This window comes from Salvia hispanica, chromosome 3 (assembly GCF_023119035.1).
Source record: "Salvia hispanica cultivar TCC Black 2014 chromosome 3, UniMelb_Shisp_WGS_1.0, whole genome shotgun sequence".
Lineage (NCBI taxonomy): Eukaryota > Viridiplantae > Streptophyta > Magnoliopsida > Lamiales > Lamiaceae > Salvia > Salvia hispanica.
This window is the reverse complement of record NC_062967.1, coordinates 40,381,427-40,404,634: the sequence shown is the minus strand read 5'-3', so window position 1 is coordinate 40,404,634 and position 23,208 is coordinate 40,381,427. Positions and strand designations below refer to the sequence as shown.

The window sequence follows — 23,208 nt, the reverse complement described above, 5'->3', positions numbered from 1 at the left end:
GACCCTTATAGATTATGTATATTAATGCAGAAGGCTCTTAAGCTGAATTTTTCAGTTTCATCCTTCCAGATCTACACCCTGTTTTACGAGTAAGGTTGCAGCAGTAGTATATTTTTTTTACTACTGACTGCACTGTCTGCACTAAGCTAAATTATGTATTTTAATTGTTGCTTTGTGCTTGACACAATTGTTTCTCACCATTCTTTGTTCTTTCCCAGTTACAGAAAACTCAATAAGTTGGCCATTTTAGATGCTTATTGAACTTGTCTGCGGCAACAACATGCGTATACCAAGAAAGCTCTTTTATTTGTAAAATTAGTAATTCTCCTGTGTGGTCCGTGAGATATTTATATCTTGTAGTGTACTATATATGAATAAACTAGCGGGAGTTGTTCTTTTCTTTATCCCAGGTATCGATGATGGGTACATAGCACCAACAGGGCAGGCCACGTCGGCCAGGATGTCTTGTCTAGCCTAGCCAGGACAAATGAACCGTTCTCATGCGCGTTGAGTCGTTGCAAGATAAGTATATATGCTTATTTTAATATGTTGTCGCCATCAGATTTACTTAGGCAAGCATACAATATTAGCAGATTAATCATTTTTAGGCTATAGGTATATTACTACTACTATTCATGATTTGGCTTCAAGTAACAGATCAAATAGAGCCTTTTGTATGTATGTTTGTTTGTATGTTATAGAGAATATAAATGCAGCTCGAAATAGTTCGGTATTCAAGCATAGAAACTAGCAGATGAAGTTCAGTATCAGTTACATAGTATGAGTATTATAGAAGACAGATTTTGAGAGACTACTAAGTAGTCTCTTTCACCTTTCGAAAATCACATGTAAAACAAGAAACCAACAATGTGTTACGCTAATAGAACGGTTGCATGAAGAGGGCGTGGCGAGAAGCTGACAGTATTTGCTCAGCTGGTTGCGGAATTCTTTATATGAAATGAACCAAGTTTACACACACACACACAGAGTTGGCCTGGTCCCACAGAAGCAGAGGAAACTAGTAAATATTGCTTGAAGCAGGTGAAGATTGGGCTGTGCTTAGAATAGTAGTATTAGAAACTAATGACAGCAACATTTTGTGTAGAGTTTGAAAGAAACAAAAGGTAGCTAACTTCCAAAAAAATCAATGTCGAATTGCGTGTGTTGAAACAATAATTAGCTGTGTCACTGTTGTTGGTGCCATAATTTGCCTATTCAACTTGCTTGTATAAATTGTATTGCTGCTCTGTTAATTACAAAAGGAGACCTTTAAATATCTGAATTATTGGAATAAACGATTTCCCTTTAATCATGTCGGTCTTATCTCATTTGTAATACTTCCACCATCGCCTAAATAGAAATTGATAAAGTACGATATAGAAATGTAATTGAAGTATTGTACAATATGTGAAAGTTTTCAAAAATAGAATGTGGTTATGGGCCAGACTAAAAAGACAAAAGGAGACTATTTAAATTGAATTACTTGGTTTTGAAATTTGGACTTGAGATTAATTGATACTAACAGATTTGAAGTTTTGAACTATAACAACTTAGCAAGTCAATCTATTCTATTTTTTTCATTTCATATTTTTTTTGAGTTATTATCTGTTCTAATTCTACTACTATAACATACCAAATGATGAATAAATAACTATGAATAACTTTCACACTTCCTCTTGCGATAATGTACAAGCAATGAAGTGCATAACAATCTGAAATAGGACGCAAGAAACTATTTTGCTACAGTGTTTATTTTGGCAAATCACATCACATAAACTATAATACAATTGTCAAATTTAGATATTGAGTGCTTAAACAGTCACTAATCTTTGCCATGATAATTGATATCACTATCATTTTGACTTGTGAATACATTTCCACACCTAAACTTAAATACTATCATATTCTAAAAGTTTGTATGTAAAATACTCTAGAACCGAGATTTCTTTAGATTTATAGTGGTGTTTTATCCGAGATTCCACTATAGAGACATTCATCAGTAACATTATTTATTTGATTGGCCAGCAATTCTTGATAATTAGATAATGGACTGATGTGGGACGGCCATCAATTATTATGTGGATAGTCCATAAAAAGATCAATCATGCATAAAGATGTTACTTACAAATTAAATTACTCATGCTCCCTCCCCTAAACAAGATTAGTGATGAAGGCATGAAGCTAAGATGGCATTTGTATGAAAATAAAAGGCATGAATGCATATATGAATTCATAATATTGGTTATTTAGGGTTAGCATAATTTTTAATATATAATTGGTAAAGTAAAAGAATGAAAAAAATAATTGAAAATTTGTGTAGTGAATGATGGGATCCATAGATAATAAAGTGCGTTAAAAAGGAGAAAAAGGAAAATGTTGTTATAAATGGATTTGAACTTTTTAATAGGAGAGACGGAAAAAAAATATGGCATATTTCTATACGACAGAGGATATATATAGATTAGCTACACATGGATTAATAGGCTTTATTTTCTTTTGGATTTAATAAATTCCTACTCCGACTGTGATTATTTGAGTTAAATTATAATATAGTTCGTCTTCTTTTATGAGTTTGTTTTTGCGATAATCCAAAAAGTGTTTAACAAGGCTAACTTCAAATAAAATGCACAACTAACAATACTAATTAATTATCAAGAATGAGATTCTTGAGTTTGCATATGCTCAAGAACATACATCTCTACCTTCAACTCATGATACTCGTTTACCAAGTCAAATCATAATGTCAAGTAAAATAGACCCACTTATAATGTGTCGATAAGTTTGGTATAGGGCAAAATCATGAAATGAAGGATTCTTACAGTGAGAAAAGAATATACACTATATTAAACTACTCCCTTCGTCTCATAATAAGAGTCTCATTTTGCATTTCGGTCTGTCCCACAATAAGAATCACATTTAACTTTTACCATAAATAACAAATAGGTCATACATTCCACTAACTCACTTCACTCATATTCTATAATAAAATCAATATAAAAAAGTGGATCACATATTCCACTAACTTTTTCAACTCACTATTCTTACATTTCTTAAAATTTGTGCTCACACTAAATGGGATTAGGATCCCCTGCTATGGCTCCAAGCACAGCAATGGTTACTGTTACACACGACAAATTTTAAAAGAAAATTAATATTTTATATAATATTTTAATACTCCCTCTGTCCCATTAAAAATGAAACGTTTTCCTTTTTTGGTTGTCCCAATAAAAATGAAACGTTTCTTAAAATAGAAACAACTCTATCTCTACTTTTTCATCTCTCTTACTTTACTCTCTCTTCATCAACTCACAAAACAACACTACATAAAATCCCGTGCCGATTCACAAATGTTGCATTTTAAGTGGGACGGAGGGAGTATTATATAATTTATTATTAAAAATTGATTGTATATAACAGCAGCCTCTGCTTGCTTGGAGCCACAGCAGGAGATCCAAACCTCTATTCATGTGACTCCTATTATGGAACGAATGGAGTATTTACCATTTGGGTCCGATGTAATTCTTAAAATCAAAATCCTGTTTATATATATATATATATATATATATATATATATATATATATAGTCTTGTTAGCTTGAGATTATTTAGCTAAATTGAGAAATGAGATGCAATGTGGGCCACTAATCCACAAGATTAACAAAATGTCAACAAATATCACATTATGTCAACAAGGGGGTATAATTGTCTTTTCATTAAATTGTGTTTGAAATCATTTTCTAAAATTCTCTCTAAAACTCTAGCTGCAAAGTCTTCAAATCTTCAACATTCAAATCTTCAAATCTTCAACATTCATATCTTCAAATCTTCAACATTCATATTTTCAAATTTTCAAATCTTCAACATTCAAATCTTCAAATCTTCAACATTCATATTTTCAAATTTTCAAATCTTCAACATTCAAATCTTCAAATCTTCAACATTCTTCAAATCTCTTCAACATTCAAATCTTCAACATTCAAATCTTCAAATCTTCAAATCTTCAACATTCTTCAAATCTTCAAATCTTCAAATCTTCAACATTCAAATCTTCAAATCTTCAACATTCAAATCTTCAAATCTTCTACATTCAAATCTTCAAATATTCAACATTCAATAAAATAACACTTATAATTTACATATCATCAATACCGAGAATATCGAATGTCAACAACTCGTATTAAAATGTCAACAACTAAAAAATAACACTTATAATTCACATATCAATATCAAGAATATCGAATGTCAACAACTCGTATTAAAATGTCAACAACGAACAAATAACACTTATAATTCACATATCAATAGTCAGAATATCGAATGTCAACAACTCGTATTAAAATGTCAACAACTAAATAATAACACTTATAATTCACATATCAATAGCGAGATTATTGAATGTCAACAAGGGGGTATTATCGTCAATAGACTGCACATCAAATGTCAATAGCCTGCATCAAATGTAAACAACTTATAGTTGACATTATATGTGTGTAGTTGACATAAATTATATATGTAGTTGACATGGATTATATACATAGTTGACATTATACGTGTGTAGTTGACATGAATTGCATACGTAGTTGACATTATATGTGTGTAGTTGACATAAATTATATATGTAGTTGACATGGATTGTACACATAGTTGACATTATATGTGTGTAGTTGACATGAATTGTATATGTCAACGAGCTATATAATTAATGTCAATAGCAAAGTTTTACTTATATTTAATGTCAACAACAAATATTTTCATGTCAACTGCTTATATAATTAATGTCAACAACGTTTTACGTATAATTTATGTCAACATCAAACATTTTCATGTCAACGACATCTATAATTTATGTCAACAACCAAACATTTTCATGCCAACGACTTATATAATTCATGTCAACAACAAACATTTTCATATCAAATACTTATATAATCAACCATCAGCTATGTTCAAACCTATTTTCCCAGCAAACTACTGCTCATTTTCAGTTCTCATTATCCTAAAACAATCACAAAGTCCTAAACATTGATATTCATCAATTAAGCAACAGAGATCTATGTTGAGGGGATTAAATGGCAAATTAAGCAACAGAGATCAATGTTGAGGGGATTAAATGGCAAAATAGCATATGAGAAATTCATCATTGAGCTGTGAGAACTAAAAACACAATCACATATTCTACAAGTTAATACTAAAAAACAGCAAATCGAAAGTAATCAAAATTGGCATAATTTAATTTGAATCAAATGTTTATCCAACAAATTGAAATAAAAAAAGGTTTCGTCCCTAGCTATCAATATCATCACTACCAAATCCAAACAATTTCCCCAAACCAGAGAACAAATTACCAGAATCCGAAAAATCACTCATTCCAGCAACGTACTCGTCCACCAATTCCTTGACAGACCTCGCCGACAACGGATGAAAATGCGCGCTACACTCCGCCACAAAACCCCTAACCAAAACCAATTTCTCATCGTCGTCCATCCTACGCCACTTGCTGCTGAAATCCTCCGATTTCAATCTGGTGAAATCGAAGATCTCGGCGAATAGGAGCTCCTTGCTTTTTCTGAAGGCGTCTTCTCGCTGACGCATTTCCGGATCGATTCGGACGGAAAAAGCGTAGATCTGTGCATATAAACTCAATAGAGAGACCGATCTCGATTCACGACTTCGCGGTGACGGAGAAGTATGCCGTGATACCAGATATGCAGATCGTGGTGGATCCGTGGCTGATTTTGAGAGGAGGTCGCCGGTGGGGGTGGATTGGAGCGGCGGGGTTTAATATGCTGCACTGTGTGAATGCGTGGGATGAAGACGGCGGCGAGACGGTGTGGTTGGTGGCGACGAATGCGGCGGCGGTGGATCGGTTTGATTTGCTAGCCAGAGAAGCTTCGGCGGGGATAAACAGGACTGACGGATCTGGGAGGGATTCTCCTCTCTTTCCATTAAAACATGAAATTACAATTATGCCCTCTCATAATTAATTAATCTTAAAATAAATTTCATGTGGCAAAATCTGGACCACTCAGTTAATAAAAATGAGTGGCTAATATTGCATCTCATTTCTCAATTAGCCTAATAAATCTCATTTGATCACAATCCTATATATATATATATCCAAGATGATGGAAGCATAGTGTCACAAGCCACATCAAACAAAAATCACTCACATTCTCACTCACTCACGCATGGCCACTCCCCATTTCCTCTCCACCTTCATCAAATCTTCTTTCCTTTTCTTGGTTTTTATCTCAAGTTTTTTAGACCAAACTCATGCTTTTGAAGCCAAAAATTCTAAGATTCAACACTCTTTCCACACAATTGAAATAAGCTCCTTTTTTCCAGCCTCTGTTTGCAGTCCTTCCAAAGGTAACAATTCCTCTCTCTCTCATTTGCATTTTATTCAAATATTTGCAGCATTGAAGTTGAGATAAATGAAGGTCAAATCTTGAATTCAATTAATTAATCAACTTTATTATATTTCTATTTCCTGTCTTCTTTGAACTAATCATCAAATCTTAAATCCTGAAATGCAACAAAAACTTGGATAATAATGGTCATTTTTCCAGTTTTATGAGAAATTTGGTCTTTCTTCCTGTACGGCATGCAATAAGTCATTTTCAGAATTAAAAAAAATATATGCAACAAGTCATTTTCATATTTCAACTATTTAAGAAGTGGGCAATAATCCTTTTTGTACCATGGATTAAGAGCAATAATGTGAGCATAAAAAAGCTGCAAAGGTTCAATTTTGGCATAATATGGGCACAAATTCATTATTCCTCAGATATTGAATCTTGTAGTTAAAAGCAAATATCAAGTGGTTAACAGCTATTTTTTTAAATTAATTAATCTTTTCTTTATGTGAAAAAAACATTAAACAATTAATTGCTGGTGCCTTGTCTTCTTTTGCTGTGTGTTTTTTAGTGTGTGAAAGAAAGTCCGTGTGTTTTATAATTCTGTCTCATAATTTAGCCTTAGTTTTCAAGAAATTGATAATGAATTCTTATTGTCTGGATTACATCAATAATGTTAGTATTAGTAGCATTTTATTTCTCTTCACAGGTGAATAGAAGTTATTTTACTGAAAATAAAATTAATATTTTTAACATAAAAATACTCATACTCTTTGAATTGTTGATTGTGCTACCCTTAGACTTCGTATCACAAGTATTACTAAAAGTAATTAGACTTTTTTTTTATTAATTGAATATCTAAATAAAAACCCCATTATATTAGACAATCATATAATCAATCAAATCCAGCCCAATTACTACGAAACCTAATCCCCCCACTCAAAACCAATTAATTGGATCCCACAATCCAACCAACTCCACTATAATCGATTGGCCTTATCTTACCCCAAAAATACTAGCAATATCTTCCCATTAAATATGTTAAAATTTAGGAAATAAGCTAAAAGAGTCATTTGAACAACTATTACGTTACACAATTCTACATTATTTGAGATTGATCTTCCTCCTTTGGTATAACTCTTCTCACTACTTGTTAACCTTTTCCATGCATTAATTGGTGAATACATGCTCTACTAGTTAGGTTTAGCTTAACAAGAACCTTCTGTCTAATGCACCTTTTTAATAATAGAACTACTGACCAGTGACGAAGCCACTTTGGGGCCTGGGGGGCCACTGGGCTCCCCAGCTAATGAAGTTATTAGTATATATATGGTATTAGTAAGGCATAATCAGTGACGAGTTCGATTCCTGCGGCCTCCAATTCCTTTTTTTTAATCCTTTGTTTAATTTTCTTACATTTTTATGCTCCCAAATCCCATATTCGATTCCCCCTTGGCCTAAAAATCAATTTTTTTCTTGTTTTGTTTTCTTACTCTTTTATCAATTTTTGTTTCTTACACTTTTACTTGAATTTGTTTTATTGTAGTATTTTCTTATATTTCTAAGTTTCCAAGTTCAAATCCTTCCGCCTTATTTTATTTTCTTATACCTTTATGTCCAATAGTTTTACTCCCACTGCTATTTTATTTGCATATATCTGAATTTTAGTCTTAGAGTACTTAATTACTTGCACCTTTTTTTAACGATAACAGACGTATAGATTTCTAGTTTCTATTATGCATTTTTCTAATTTATATTTTCTCTTATTATTCATCTATTATATATCTTTTGCAATTTCCCATTGCTCATGCTACAAAAAATTTCGACGATTTCGACACAAAAAAATACCTAAACTTCGGACCCACAATAAAAAATTTCTGGCTTCGTCTCTGCTACTGACTAATTAAAGGATTGTTACCAACATCAAATTAAGCTAGTCACACAATTTATTGCTAATGTGATATTGGTAACACAATTCATGTAATATTATGACATCAATAACGCATGCATCTAATACATGGAGTATTTGAGTTATCAGATTCAATCAAGAAGAGGCCATCCACACTAGAAGTTTTCCATTGGCACGGCCCGTGTTCGAAACTCAGCCAAGACGAGGTCGTCGCTGCGCCATCTCTAAGTGACATTCTCTCTCACGACCAATCCAGAGTTAAGTCAATTCGCACCCGCTTGGACTCCATCCGTACCACAGACAAAGTCAAGGACGAAAAGGTCAACCTCCCCGCGCAATCGGGGAGCTCCCTAGGCTCTGGAAACTACCTAGTCTCCATGGGCCTAGGTAGCCCCAAGAAAACTCTCTCCCTCATCTTTGACACGGGGAGCGACCTAACATGGACCCAGTGCCAACCATGCGCGCGTTCCTGCTACAAACAACAAGACCCGATATTCGACCCTAAAACCTCAACCTCGTATTCCAACGTGTCATGCACCTCCACCACCTGCTCCCAGCTCTCCTCCGCCACGGGCAACACACCCAGCTGCAGCCTCGGGACGTGCGTCTACGGCATCCAATACGGCGACCAGTCGTTTTCAGTAGGATTGTTTAGCAAAGACACACTCACCATTGCCACAGACGTTTTCCCGGACTTCATGTTCGGTTGCGGCCAAAACAACCGAGGGCTCTTCGGGCGTACTGCCGGACTAATCGGCCTCGGCCGGGACCCACTATCGATCGTATCGCAGACCGCGACAAAATACGGAAAGTACTTCTCCTATTGTCTACCGTCGAAGGCGAGCTCCACGGGCTACCTCACGCTCGGGAAAGCCACCTCGGGAAGCGTGCAATTCACACCGTTCGACTCATCTCAGGGCTCCTCGTTCTACTTCATCAGCATCACCTCCATCACCGTCTCGGGCCAGCAGCTCCCGATCGGGGGGGCGGTTTTCAAGACGGCCGGCGCGATCATAGACTCCGGCACGGTGATCACACGCCTGCCACCGGCGGCGTACAGCGCGCTGAGTGCTGCGTTCAAGCAGGGGATGAAGAAGTACCCGGCGGCACCGGCATTCTCCATCTTGGACACGTGCTACGACCTCTCGAACTACACGAGCATCTCCGTCCCCACCGTGTCGTTCACATTTGACGGCGAGGTGAAGATCAACCTCAGCCCGTCCGGGATAATGATCGCGGTTAGCTCCACGGTGGCGTGCCTTGCCTTCGCCGGGAATGGAGATGCCGCCGACATCGGAATCTTTGGGAACACGCAGCAGCTGGCGTTTGAAGTGGTGTATGATGTCGCCGGAGGGAAGCTGGGATTTGCAGCTGCTGGCTGTTGATTGATTTATGTTTAACAACTTAGTAATTTACACTACTTAAAAAATCATACATTAAATTCCTCCCAAGGTAGGAAATATGCTCATGTGATTTATAATTTCTGAAAATTTCAAATCAAATAATGTTCCTCCAAGATTGAATTGTTGAAGTGAGAGGCAAATTCACTTGTGATGCCCCATGTTCAATTACAAATTGTACAACAACATTTTTTCACATCCTTGGATATGTGATGCAATATGTTCACTTACAAATTGTACAACACTTTATGAAAGATGTTACAAACTGTACAATTTTGAATGTTTTGCACGTATTGTCCCCACAAAAAGTTATATCCATGTTTGTGGTTTTTAATAATTTAGTAGATTGCCTAACCACGGTCTATCACATCTTTAACCAGATATGTCTTAATACAAGATATTAATATCTCGAGCATGCCAAACTTGATCGACTTACATCTATAATTTAAATTTTCCATCTGATATGAGGATTCAACGCGAGCTTTATTGAGTTATTATTAATTACCATTCACTAATTTGGATTTTGGACTATTATGTTGTTACTCCATAGCCATTTTCCTTTGTATACAATTCAAGATCCCGTCTTTTCGGATTCAATTCACATTATTCACTCGCCTCGAATACACACGGGAACGAAAGGACTTGGGAACCAAGAATCCGGCCATACGATTAGGAATCTCCGGTCGAATACAATTCTCACTTCATCATAAGAAGACCCTAAATTGTGTCTCAAGATTAACTTAATCATATTGATAGCTAGAAAATCTGCACCAGTTAACAAAATCAACATATCTGCCTAACTTGTCCAAATTATCAGCTGCTCAATCAATCATATATATAGAAAATCCCAAGGCCAGCCACCTCACCACCCAAACACAGAATAACTCCAAACTAAACATTAGTATATGAAAGAAAGAAAAAAGTGAGAGAAGAACGACGGAATAGTACAATGGTCCAGCAAGATTGGGTGGCGATTTATGATTCGTTATTCGTCATTCATGATTCATGATTATTGTACCTCATTCATGCCCTTCCAAGGTAGATGTTTAAGTACATTTTCTTACTGGGTGATTTTCAGACATCAAAGTTACCCTTACCTTCTCAGAAATAGTGGAATCCTGCCAAAATAATAATGGACTGAACACACAATAAAGATTAAAGCAACCCACAGCCTCAGCAAACCTAAAGTGCTCACCCCTCAAAAATTGAGATCTTTTAAGAAAAATGATGCAAAATATGGCTCTATCCTTCTACCTTTTGGATGGCTGGAGAAAAAGGTAGCCATAGCCCTTTCTTCATTGTTAGCTTCCCTTCAATATCCATAGAATGATATGATACATTCAACAGTTAACATATAATAAGATGAAGTATAGCTAATGCAAACCAACCAAATTTGGAATTATTAGCAACATGATGTACTAAAAAGGTTGAGTCCCTTTCTTTTATGAAAGCAACCAAAATCTATTTTTTCTTGATGGGGCCACCATCCTCATCATCTTGCTAGGAGTTGAAGAAAACAATAGCTTTTTCAGGATCCAAGACCAATCAAGAAGACCAAAAATTCCCAAATTTCTATGCCAAAGTTTAATCGAGCACTGTGCAGATTGAGCATTCCAAGCAAAAGGCAATAATTCTTTATGTATCTATAATTGCTGTCGGGTTACCATCACACTATAAACATTTTTCCAAGTTCTTTTTAATGTCAGTGATGAAGAAATTAATGGTAACACAATCAAAATGGTGAAATTAAATAAAATCACCATTGCCACTAAACGATTATTATCTACATTAAGCGATTCATCATAATAGTTCTATTTGTTTAATATACTTACCAATGGCTAAATAGCAACGAAAATGATGAGTTAATCAAACCTCATTTTCGCTTTCGCCGCCGCTACTCATCGGCAAAACCTTGCTCGTTGCAACGGCGGCGCTATCAACAAACGTGGCGGAGCTCATCTCCATTTGACAAATCCTCACGGCGCCGAGCAAACGCTCGGGGAGCTCTTCCTCCTTTTGCCCCTCGACCAAAAACCCCATGTCCACCGTCACCGACGTCACGCAACCTAACGCCAGCTTCAAAATTGCGCTGGCGATTGCGGAGCTACCGATGTCGACATCGATTTCCAAATAATTAGGGCCGCGGTGATAGTAGCAATTCAATGCCTTCCCCAACAAACACGCTGAGTAATTCCCCACCGCCGATTTCACAATCCACGGTCCTTTGACGATCTTATTCACGATCTTAAATCGGCTGCTTCGGAAGGCGTCGGAGCCGTTGATGAACTGATGAAACAGCGGATTCGAGGCGATCGGCTCGTCGATTTTGCTGGAGAAGTAGAAAACCGCGGAGTGGTGCTCGCGCCCGGGGACTTGTAAATTGATCGCGATGATGAACGTTTTGGACGATTTCTCGCTCTTCGATGCGCGCAGCGCGGTCATCACGCGGTTGTCCGGCCGCGCGAGGACGTGATCGAGTTTTGCGCTGGATCTGAGCCAGTCGACGCCGGCCGGATTCATCAGCCACTCGCCGGCGGGGGTTTTAGCCTTCTTCGTGAGGTAATTGGGGCCGCGGACGGAGAAATTGTCCCCCGGCGGCGATGCCCAGCCGTTGGATCCGGTGTTGAGGTCGACGTGCTTCAGCGATCCGGTGGAGATGGCCACATCTCTCCAATCCTCGCCGCTGCCGGAGGTCGCGGTGGAGGGGGAGATGCGGTGGTGAATCTGGCTGTTTTGGTGCTTCTGCTTGTGCTTTACAGAGCACATTGATTTTTGATTTGCCGGCGACGGTTTCTCTCTCTCTGTGTAGACGTCGGCGTTGGAAGCTCCGCCGTGAGAATAACAGAAAGATGAGATGATTTTGGGAGTGTGGGATTTTGGGGGCTTTAATCAGGGAAGGGGAGATAGTGTGAAATTACGATAATACCCTCTGCTTGGTATTATAAATGTATTCGCAATTCGTTTCTCATATTTCGAAATTCGAATCACTAAATTAATACTCATAAATCATAATCCTTGAGCTGGTTGTATTTTCACTATTTATGATATAGTATTAAAATATTAATCAAGCACGAATATAAATATATAATTGACATAATGAGAATAAATAAAGTGCATGCGATGTTTTATTTAAACATAATGTTAGAGAGTCCCTTCATGTCCAATATGGAGTATACAATTAAATAATGACCTAATACCATAGTCTTAATCTTGCTAGTTGGTGAATTAATTAACTGATAATAAGTATTTAGTATCTCTAATCTAGTACTATTAGTTACATGTGCTGATAATTAATTACTCCTATTTTGAATATGTAATTAATACTCCGTACCAAGTATTTTGACTATTTAGATCACTACTAGATATTCTAGTAAACTAAATTATGATACTCTCTCCGATTTTTAAAGAATATGTATTTTGGGTTCATAATGGATTTTAATATAAAATTAGTAAAGTAAAAGAGAGATCGGAAGAAAAAGTAATTAAAATTTTATTTAAAAAAATGGATTTCATCTTATTAGAAATAAAAGAGTTTCTATAATTGAAAAATACATATTGTTATAGAATTTAAAATAAAAAGAGTGCATATTATTATTATAGGACAAAGGGAGTACTAAATAGTGGAATACTAAATAGTACTCCTCCGTGAGCCCATGTATTAGTAAATTAATATTTGTTACACGGGCTGATAATTATTAAGCTAGGTTATATTTTGACTATTTATTAATTTAAATATTCATAAAACAATAATATAATTGTCATAATGAGATATAATATACTATAAATAAACTGCATGCGATATTTATTACACATATATTATTATTCATGTGACGGTTCCAATATATACAGATTAAGACGAATTGAATTCGATTTTGTACGTAATTATCGAAATATAATTGAATTCTACCACCGAGGGTATATTCGCGAAATTACGAAAAGGAAAAGGAATTGATGACGTGTGCCATTTTGACTTTTTACAATCACAGTCACAAGATCCGAGCTTTTTAGGTAGTGCCACCTGGCACTCAATGTGTTGCACTTTACCGTTTTCTACACTTTGTCGTTTATATACTCATTTTTAAATTAATTCTCTTTTAAAAGATTAAACTATTCTGATATCTCTATGATTGATTCTTTAACATATCAGTCAATGTTTAGCCGATTTATATTGCCGTTGTTAGAAATATTTCCTATATTTCAGAATTTAAAAGTAGTTTCCAGTCGCACTCAAACTTTCGGTATAAAATTGATTTTGCAACTTGCAATCAAATTATAATTGGTTAGTTACGTCAAAATTCATCTATATTTACTTCTACACAACTTTCGATCTTATTCCTCACTCGTTTTTTTTGCTTTGCTTTCCCACATAAATTTAAAAATTTATAGTAATAGAAAGACGCAAACTTTATTTTTTTCTGGATTTGCTAAAGAAGTCCAAATTCAAACAACAATCTTTATTTATCATGTGGTTACCATGTTGGTTTTAAATTGGATTTGTGAAAAAAATAGTTAGTGATGGCCATAATTAATCTATTGTGAGGCAACTGTTACTTTAAATTTTATTGATCCTAATTAAGTTGATAAGAGCACAATTAAGCTGGAGTTCGTGCATTCCCAACTGTGAACCACCATCTTTTTCCTACTAATATTTCTAATTATTCTAGAGATGTGATAATTTAACTCAAATGAATGATATCATAGGATAGCCATAAGAAAAATTATAGTGTGTGAATTAAAGCTAGTATATACGTAAACTTAATTTTACAAGTGACATTGAAATAAAGGCGCAAGGAAGGAATCAATTAGGTGTGTCACAATCTTGGTACAACCATGCCATGTGATGTGAATATTTGAAACATAATTATTCCTCTAATTAAATTGTAGTGGCATGGAACTTCAACATCCATTATTATATACTCATTTATGTTTGTGCAACCAATCAACTTCCTGAATTCAATGTGACATCTATATTACTCCCTCAACCCCAGATAATTCGTCCCAGTTCCTTTTTCACACTCATTTTGCAAAAATAATATTAAATAATTAAAGTGAGGAGAAAGTAAAGTAAAAGAGAGAATGATGTAGAGAATATTTTACTTTCTCTCAACTTTACCTATTTATTACTCCCTCCGTCCAAGAATAGGAGTCCCATTTCCATCCGGCACGAGTTTTAAGAAATGTTAAGAAAAGTGGATGGAAGAAAGTTAGTGGAATAGAGGTCCCACTTGTGTATATTAGTTTTAAATGATATGTGAGTGGAATGAGTTAGTGGAATGTGGGGTCCCTTTACCATTTATGGTAATTATGAACCGGGACTCCTATTCGTGGACGGACCAAAATGGAAAAACGGGACTCCTATTCGTGGACGGAGGGAGTATTATTTTCACAAAACGAGTGTGAAAAAGGAATTGGGACGAATTATCTGGGACGGAGGGAGTAATTCTTATTTTGATCAGGTAGTACTACTCGTTTTCTTTTTGAATATTTGGAGAGCCACTTGAGTCAGTTAACTACCCACTTTCGAAGAAGACGAAGGAGAGAACAAACATTTGACAAAAATTCGGACACAATCACTTCATGAATGAGACGAGTATAAAATAAACAATTGAGATTATGTAGAGTTGATGTGGTTTTTACCTTGTATTGTATAATGCAAACTGTCTCTTTCATAACATCGAACAGTAGCTCTCCAGCCACACCGAAGTAGACATCAGCACTCGTAGTTCACCAGTCAGGGGATATAGTGCTAATCGTTGTCTTAGAGCACTCCTCTCGCTATAGTGGGAGGAGTTGGAAGCCACAACTCGATGTGTTCAACGTAATCTTTCATGAAACGACAGCTGATGGGCTGTTACCTCTATGTTCTTGTTCTTCAATGGCTTCTGAGCTAGCCTCCCATCATTCTCTGCAGCTTCCTTCGCCAAGTCATCTAGTTCTTGATGATCATACGAGCAAATGCACGAAGTGATTGGGGAATTCCCATGCCCCACTTGTCATAGTAAGCAAACTCGTTGTCATCCTTGATCCTTTGGTGTGCGATCTCTGCCAAGAATATCCAACTTCTGCGTATAGAGAGCATCGTGTTGAGGTACATTAAGCTCAACATGAACTTGATCATAACAATTGCAAGAAACAGCAAAACCGAAATCCAGATCTTATCAGGACCTCATCACCAGGAGCAAATCCACAGCCAGCTATAACCACTAATGTTGTCTTGCCTTCATCACTCAAAATATACGCCTCTAAAGTGTCTGTCATGATTCAAGAAATCCGCAAAGGGAATCATGGAAACGCCCCTTCAGCTCCCCATGCTCGAGAACTAACTAATCCATATGCATATGCGAAATCCTGCAGCTTAATATCATGAAATATTCGGGGAAGTTATCAAAAACCAACTTAACAGCCAAAAAATCTTATTCAATCCGATTCTTCTGTTTGAGAGTTTCTTCATACAGAGCATTCTGTCGAATCATATCCAGTTCTTCGTCACTCCAGAACACCGAGCTATGTCCTTTGGCAGAGGAAGGCGGCTGATATAAGGCACCCACTCAGACTTCTTCCCCAACCTTTTCTCATGCAGAATGAGTAAAGCAACTTTTGCAACTTCATCTCCCAGCAAACAAGCTATTCCCGGAGGAAGATTATCCGGAGCGAGCTGCACACTATACAGAACCTTGAACAAGCAATAACCAGTTTGTATATCCACAGCATTGTATATCCTTAGCAGCACACAATGCTCTACGCTAAGCTGCTATTCCAATTGAAAGTACAGAAGAAATCATAGCAATCCTCATCTATAAGCGAAGTAAAAACATCAGCCGATGATACGCATAAACGCAGACAAAGAGAGGCGAGTATAGGCCTCTGAGACCGAGGCCACAAACTGTTTGTTGTAATGACTGAGTGAAGTAGCATATCACACTGTAACAGAGCCTATTTCTTGCTTGACTGTAGGATCGAAATCAAAGGAACTGCACTACTCAAATCGGAATCATTTCACATAGAATTTTTTAACGACTTTGCACAACCAATTCATAGATGAGACTAAGTAATCGAACAATATTTCAATAAAAAGCGAACAATTGTCAGAAAATTAATCAAAAACGAGAAACGCAAATGACGAAAACATATAATGTTCACTTCCTTCGCCGATTCTCCTTTGCAGTCGTTACTGCTTCTTCGTTTTCTTCGATGCCCTATCCGTAGCTAATTTGTAAAACCAGTATACCTAAATCAGCCAAAATACATGAAATTGATATCAACAAAACCACAGAATTGATGATCGATGAGTAATGGAGATACTGACAAATGCGATGACGTGGGCGGCGATGAGAAGGACGACCACGAGAGGGAGGAGATCGATCCGATTCGCCTTCAACTGGAGAGCCATTTTTGCTGGAGTTTGTGTGTACAGAATACAAATACGTACTTTTCTACCCTTTTCGTATACGTTTTGCAATTTCACTTTCATACGTATATTGTTTAAACCCCTAATCAAAATTAATTGAAACACTTCTAATTATTATGAGTCAAAAGTCGTACTACTACCAATAAAAAAGATTTCTAATTAATAATGTATTCTAAATAGAATATTCGACAAGGGGCATAGGAATTCAGAATTTTGCCTTCTGATTGGGTTTGTTTGATGTGTCACATTCAATTTTCCCACTAAATTGGGTTCTATTGTTCGCCACCAAATAAAATCAGTCTCATCAATTACAACTCTATAACGTGTAGTATTTTATTCAAATTCAAATAGATGTATGAATTGATTTGCATTTTAGTTCGTGGGGAATGTTTGAAGATTTTATGAAATTGAATAGTAAGTGAATCAATTACTTTGATTTACAAAATGTGCTTATCCAATCCCTCTCTTTTTATTTTTTCCGACTCCCTCCTTTTATGCTTAACCATTATTATTGCATAAAAGCAGTGAATTCTATAGTAATGAGTATTTATAGGTTAATACTCATTTAATCTTGATTAACCCACATTTTATTTAAGTTTGGCCTGCTCATAAAAATATTCTAACCATCAAAATGATAAACAAAAAAAAAAAAGCAAACTGCAAGAGAAGTATAACTAAACGGTAACGGTAATAGAAAAGAACCTAAACTAACAAAATCAACATAATCCTAACATAAGACATAAGGCATACTCCATCGCTTCCACTCACCATAAGCGTCAATTTTACGTACTTACTTCAAGGTTTAATCAATAATCAATTAATTTTTTATTCACACTTAATTAAGCTAGTAGTATATGTCTTATAAATGGGTCACAACTCATTTTAGCATGACTAAACCAACTCAAATTAGGTAAATTTGGGGAAACGAAAACAAGCTGAATTATGAATTTGGGCCTTTCCTATATTAAAAATTCAATGGTGAAGTGGCAAAGTGAAAATAAAACGAGGGAAAAGGACGATTTTACATTATTGATTAGTTTGACTTAATTAATTATCTTTTCTCATTCTCCTCTTCCCCTTTTTCTTCGTCTTCTCAATTTTTTCTCCTCTTTCTTCTCCTTTGCCTGCCTATTTCTTCAGGTTCTTTCTTCTCTCTCTAGCATATACGTTTCTTTGTCTTTTATTGATAAGCAGAATATGTGGTTTTCATGCATTTTCTTTCTTGAGTTGGAATTTGTAATCGTATATTGATCAAGATTGGAATTTTAGGGGATTAAAATGAAAGGAGTTGGAATTTGTAATTTGGGTTTTTTATGATTTGCATATATATATGTGGAGAGCTGCTCGAATTTTATCATATTCTATTGGATTAACGAGTTTCGGAAATGAATAGGGGTTGTTGGACGGTTGCAACTTTTTTTCATTTCCAAGGCTCTGATTATGCTGCACATGCATATTAGATCTATACTTGAATATGAAGCTTCATGTGATTTATTGCTTCGTTTGCCGTGTTTCATTAAATCAAGGTGTAATTTTTAACTATTTTTTGCAGGATAAATGGAAAAATGCCCTTGATTGGATTTGAACCAGTTTGATATTGTCGTGTTTTGGGTTAAAACACATTAATTTTGCAACAATAAACATTTCCCCATTTGGGCCTCTTAAGATTTGGTAGATAAATGTACAAGGAAGAAACTAGGTGAATTCCTTCTATGAATTAGAAAAGAGGGTCAGATATAGTGAAACTAAAACAGAAATTTTGAATTGGGGAATAGAACAGAGATTGATCACATGGGTTATCTGAACTCAGTATTGTCACAGTCTACAAGCCAAGTCCACGTCGATACTGCCCCGGTCAGCGGCGGTGGCCTTAGGTGATTTTCTTGCTCTATCTGTTTTGTTGTATGGTATGTTGGAATATAATTTTATTCATGTTATCCTTTCTGTGGACAAAGTTCTGGATTGATGGTTCTTGAATTCGAATCATTCTATGGGAAAATACTAGTTTTCCCACACCTTATTTGAGGTTTACAAGAAATGGGAGTGTTTCTACATCCTGCATCTCTATAGCTTGTGTGAGAATCTTGATTTTCTAATAGTCCCTATGATTGGTTCGACTTGAAAAGATTTTGAAGTCTGGTTTGTAAAATTGTTGAGCTTTGTCCGCTTTGGGATATTGGTTCCTGTTATTGTAGAACTTTCAGTCGAATCATAACTATTCGTGATACATGTGTATTTCATTCTTACTCAAGGAATCTTATTTCTTGTGGGAGATGTTGGCTGTTTTTCCTGGCCTTGTTAAGGTGCTTTAAAATGATCACGCAATGCTTCAAAAAAGCTTGAAATAACTGCTCTTGGTTGTTTTAGTATGATAAATTGTCATAAGAAAAATGACTTTTTTTTGCTTTCTGTGGAGAACCTGACAACTCATATCCAAGTATAGAGGTTAGTTTGTTTATTGTGTTCAATGATATGGGAATGAATTTATGTAAATGTCTAACAATTATATTATGTATCTAAAGAGCTGCTTATATATGGTTTTAATTAATACCCTCTTAACCATGGCTTAAGACCACGCAGTAGACATTTTAGTCCATGCTTCTTTTATTAGTGACAGGGTGTGTCTTGTCTTTTCTTAAGGTATAATATCTCATAATTCATAATCTCAAGAAAAGTAATGATATCACTTCCAGATATTGTTTTCCATCATTATATAACTTTTCTTCAAATAATCTCTTTTACACCACGCATGTATTGCTTTCATACTCGGTGAGTCTGATTGTTTACGCACGGATAATGGCAGTTCCACGTGGTTCTCATTAAATTACCATACTATGCGTCAAGAAAGGTTGACAAAATTGTGGGTTGTCTTAGTATATGGTATGATATTATTTTTATTTTTAGAAAACAGTATTATTTGCCGTCTTCCACGTAAAACTTTGACAGGTATTTATCTGGAAACAAATTGTCTATTTATTTATAAAAATGTACTCCCTCCGTTCCGCAGTAGTTGAGTCATTTTGCCATTTCGGTACGTTCCATAGTAGTTGAGTCATTTCCTTTTATAGCAAAAGTCAACACATTTCTTATCTCTTACTTTACTCTCTCTTAATTTATTCTTTCTTCATCTCTCTACCTTTTTCACTTTTTACTTTATTCTTCCTTTATTTAACCCACTTAACACAATTTTTCTTAAATCCCGTGCCAAAAAGAAATGCCTCTACTACCGCAGAACGGAGGGAGTATTTTTTGTCGTTTTCCTCGTTTCACTTGTTTTAAATAAAAATACCCCCTTACCCATGTTTTTTTTGTTGTTAGATCATGTAGTAGACTAGTTAATCCACGTTTAGTGACGTAGAGTTTCTCATGTCTTTCTCTAAAAGTATAATGTCTCAGAATTCACATCCTCAAGAAAAGGAACTCTTAGCAGGTTTCCTCAGCTAACCATTGTTTCATTGAGCTCAAATTATTTATCTAACATTTCATTTAGTTTCTTCTAATATGCTTTTGAACATTAAGGTTTTGGTTTCCACCTTTATGAATTATTGATACCTGAGAAGTGTATTTTCATGGTTCGATCTAATATTGAGCGTATAAACTTGGTGCAGTCAGAATGGAAAATTCAGCTATGGATATGCAAGTTCTCCGGGTAAAAGATCTTCAATGGAAGATTTTTATGAGACAAGGATTGATGGTGTTGACGGAGAGGTGGTTGGTCTCTTTGGAGTCTTTGATGGTCTCTCTCTCTCTCTCTCTGCGTATGTATTTGTGTTGTGTGTGCATGAGCATTGCACTCTCACTGCCTAGGTGGATATCTGATTTCCTATTGTTGTGAGACTGGGCTGAGTTTCAATTTGAGTAAAAAATTTTTGACTTTCGTGTTGTGAATATGGCAGAATATTGTTTCCAATTTAGCAACACATTTTAAGAACTTTAGTTTTCTATGACTTGTGTATATGGTTTGAATTTCTTGAATGGGATGATTGGTTATCAAGTCTGCAAAAAGATGGCAAAAGGGGACGTATAAATGCAGATTTGCAAGTGATAGAGGACTTACTCATCCCTATTTTATTTTATACTATTGTTTAGTATTTTCTTTGTTTGTAGGTTCCTAATTCGCATGCGATAATTGTGGTCTTCTTAAGGTTATGAATTTTAGTTTGCCCAAGTTATGCTCCAAAATCTAGGTACTTCAATGTATTATCTGATTTTCTGTAGAAAATATTTCCCAATAGTGGTGAGTATGTTTGGCATGTATTGCATCTCATCTAAATTTTCTATGATTTTCTTTAACCAGTATCTGAGCTATGATATATTGACAATGTATCATAACTATAATTAACTTCCATTGTTAGGTCACGGTGGAGCTCGAGCTGCTGAATATGTCAAACAAAACCTTTTCAGCAATCTGATAAAGCATCCAAAATTTATTTCTGACACTAAATCAGCCATATGCAAGTCCTTTTTTATGCTACTCTCTTCAGCTATAAGTTATACTCATATATACTGTTTTCAGATTAAGCCTTTTAACTATCTTGTTCTCATTCCAGCGGATGCTTACAGTCATACAGATTCGGAATTCCTGAAATCTGAGAACAATCAGAACAAAGATGCTGGATCTACTGCTTCCACAGCTATCCTTGTTGGTGATCGGTTACTGGTGGCGAATGTTGGAGATTCAAGAGCCGTCGTTTGCAGGGGTGGTAATGGTGAGAGCCGGAAATCTTTTCCTCATTACCAATGCTTTAGGGAATGTAGCGGTTTAGGATTTGAAATGAGCTGTCACATGGTGAAAGTTCCACTAGAATGCTCAATTTCCTTTTCTTTCTGATGCACTATTCAGACTAATTCCAAGTCTTATCCACCTTTACTCTGTTATGTGAACTATATTGGTTAGACATTGTTATATCTAAGCTGCTTTTGTGGAGTCGATGAGATCCATTCTGGAACTTGTTGCAATTTTAAATCAATGGTTGTGTTTGATCTTGCAGCTTTTGCTGTCTCTCGAGATCATAAACCAGACCAGACAGAAGAGAGACAACGGATTGAAGACGCTGGTGGCTTCGTGATGTGGGCTGGTAGATGCCTTTCCGTTTTATCTTTTCAACCTCTTTATCTTCTGCAGACAATGTTCTGGTTTTCTCACCATCTAAATATTCTCTACAGGAACTTGGAGAGTCGGAGGAGTGCTTGCAGTATCTCGTGCATTTGGTGATAGACAACTGAAGCAGTATGTCGTTGCTGACCCAGATATTCAGGTCTTCTCTCTGAGACGGTGTTCCAAATATTCAAACCTCCTTGCTAATAATGTTATTGTTTGTTGAGATTTAAATCTAAACCGTAGTTACATATTCAAGTGATAAGGAATTTTTTGCTTGAAGAGCATAGATATTGTCTTTTCTTTTGCCATATAACTTTCTTGAATGTTCGCCCCAGGAGGAAAAGGTCGATGACACCCTAGAGTTTCTCATCCTTGCCAGCGATGGGCTTTGGGACGTGGTGACAAATGAGGTCCATTTTTTCGATATAATTTCATGGTTATGTGATCTTTGATTGTCTGGTGGTAATTCTCAATTTCTCATCCATGTGTTAACTTTCAGGAGGCTGTTTCTATGACTAAACCGATCCCAGATCCCGAAGATGCAGCCAAGAGGCTGATGCAAGAAGCTAACCAGAGAGGAAGTGGTGATAACATCACCATTGTAGTTGTCAGGTTTCTGGCTGCAAAAGTGGAATCATCTCATACCACTTCCACCCAATAAGACTTATTTCTTCTTCTTCGTTCGAACAAAAGAAGGAAACAGCGATAAGGAAAAGCTTGTGCACTACCACTGAACTGTAAAAGAAATAGATACCAGTCTTTGCTAAGACGCACTACTGATAAAGAATATATAGGCACCAAGAATGTTTGTAACTTGAGTTCTATATTTCATTTATATGAAATCTGGGATTATTTACTAATGACTTAGTCTGTAACGTCAGAATTCCAACGTATTTAACATGATATGAAATGTGTGGTGATTTCCTTCTATGTGGATGTGATTATTTATGAATTTTGTCTTGTGTTCTTTTAGCAAGACCGGAAACAGCTTGAGGTTTACAATGCATCTGCAGATTGAGAAGGAGAAGCAGGAAT

At 36.0% G+C, this 23,208-nt stretch overlaps 3 protein-coding genes and 2 long non-coding RNA genes across 12 annotated transcripts; 3 read left to right on the top strand and 2 right to left on the bottom strand.

Moving 5' to 3' along the window:
• Positions 1 to 8: 8 nt before the first annotated feature.
• On the top strand, positions 9 to 634 carry LOC125209073. Its single transcript, XR_007174296.1, has 2 exons — positions 9 to 318; positions 411 to 634. It is a non-coding gene; the product is annotated as an uncharacterized LOC125209073 (long non-coding RNA).
• Positions 635 to 6,147: 5,513 nt separating this feature from the next.
• Positions 6,148 to 9,818, top strand: LOC125214064 (aspartyl protease family protein At5g10770-like). The gene is made up of 2 exons (XM_048114933.1): positions 6,148 to 6,368; positions 8,394 to 9,818. The coding sequence occupies exons 1-2, from the start codon at positions 6,188 to 6,190 to the stop codon at positions 9,647 to 9,649; spliced, it is 1,437 nt and encodes a 478-aa protein (XP_047970890.1). The 5' UTR covers positions 6,148 to 6,187; the 3' UTR covers positions 9,650 to 9,818.
• Positions 9,819 to 10,386: 568 nt separating this feature from the next.
• LOC125214065 (protein ENHANCED DISEASE RESISTANCE 2-like) lies at positions 10,387 to 12,510 on the bottom strand. 4 transcript variants are annotated; one of them, XR_007175054.1, is made up of 3 exons: positions 11,497 to 12,510; positions 10,860 to 10,974; positions 10,387 to 10,782 (listed from the first exon to the last, which is right to left on the bottom strand). XR_007175054.1 is itself a non-coding variant. In XM_048114936.1 (2 exons), the coding sequence occupies exon 1, from the start codon at positions 12,428 to 12,430 to the stop codon at positions 11,531 to 11,533; it is 900 nt and encodes a 299-aa protein (XP_047970893.1). In that variant the 5' UTR covers positions 12,431 to 12,510; the 3' UTR covers positions 10,387 to 10,782; positions 11,497 to 11,530. The 4 variants fall into 4 exon arrangements, 2 of the variants coding, with proteins under 2 accessions (XP_047970893.1, XP_047970891.1); XR_007175055.1 differs by having other exon boundaries at positions 10,919 to 10,974; XM_048114936.1 differs by lacking the exon at positions 10,860 to 10,974.
• Positions 12,511 to 15,227: 2,717 nt separating this feature from the next.
• Positions 15,228 to 17,168, bottom strand: LOC125212570. 3 transcript variants are annotated; one of them, XR_007174750.1, is made up of 3 exons: positions 16,971 to 17,168; positions 15,830 to 16,892; positions 15,228 to 15,726 (listed from the first exon to the last, which is right to left on the bottom strand). It is a non-coding gene; the product is annotated as an uncharacterized LOC125212570 (long non-coding RNA). The 3 variants fall into 3 exon arrangements; XR_007174751.1 differs by having other exon boundaries at positions 15,228 to 16,012; positions 16,118 to 16,892; XR_007174749.1 differs by having other exon boundaries at positions 15,228 to 16,892.
• A 907-nt stretch (positions 17,169 to 18,075) lies between these two features.
• On the top strand, positions 18,076 to 23,103 carry LOC125214471 (probable protein phosphatase 2C 59). 3 transcript variants are annotated; one of them, XM_048115513.1, is made up of 8 exons: positions 18,076 to 18,212; positions 18,625 to 18,946; positions 20,681 to 20,808; positions 21,428 to 21,781; positions 22,064 to 22,150; positions 22,239 to 22,330; positions 22,509 to 22,583; positions 22,673 to 23,103. In XM_048115513.1, the coding sequence occupies exons 2-8, from the start codon at positions 18,864 to 18,866 to the stop codon at positions 22,832 to 22,834; spliced, it is 981 nt and encodes a 326-aa protein (XP_047971470.1). In that variant the 5' UTR covers positions 18,076 to 18,212; positions 18,625 to 18,863; the 3' UTR covers positions 22,835 to 23,103. The 3 variants fall into 3 exon arrangements, with proteins under 3 accessions (XP_047971470.1, XP_047971471.1, XP_047971472.1); XM_048115514.1 differs by lacking the exon at positions 18,076 to 18,212 and having other exon boundaries at positions 18,553 to 18,946; positions 21,428 to 21,526; positions 21,623 to 21,781; XM_048115515.1 differs by lacking the exon at positions 18,076 to 18,212 and having other exon boundaries at positions 18,554 to 18,946; positions 21,623 to 21,781.
• Positions 23,104 to 23,208: the final 105 nt, after the last annotated feature.

Coding starts and splice junctions, on each gene's coding strand:
- LOC125214064 (XM_048114933.1), top strand. CDS start 6,188: ATGGCCACTCCCCATTTCCTCTCCACCTTCATCAAATCTTCTTTCCTT. Junction 6,369..8,393: donor TGTTTGCAGTCCTTCCAAAG/GTAACAATTCCT, acceptor TTGAGTTATCAG/ATTCAATCAAGAAGAGGCCA.
- LOC125214471 (XM_048115513.1), top strand. CDS start 18,864: ATGGGTTATCTGAACTCAGTATTGTCACAGTCTACAAGCCAAGTCCAC. Junction 18,947..20,680: donor GTCAGCGGCGGTGGCCTTAG/GTGATTTTCTTG, acceptor AACTTGGTGCAG/TCAGAATGGAAAATTCAGCT. Junction 20,809..21,427: donor TCTCTTTGGAGTCTTTGATG/GTCTCTCTCTCT, acceptor TTCCATTGTTAG/GTCACGGTGGAGCTCGAGCT.
- LOC125214065 (XM_048114936.1), bottom strand. CDS start 12,430: ATGTGCTCTGTAAAGCACAAGCAGAAGCACCAAAACAGCCAGATTCAC.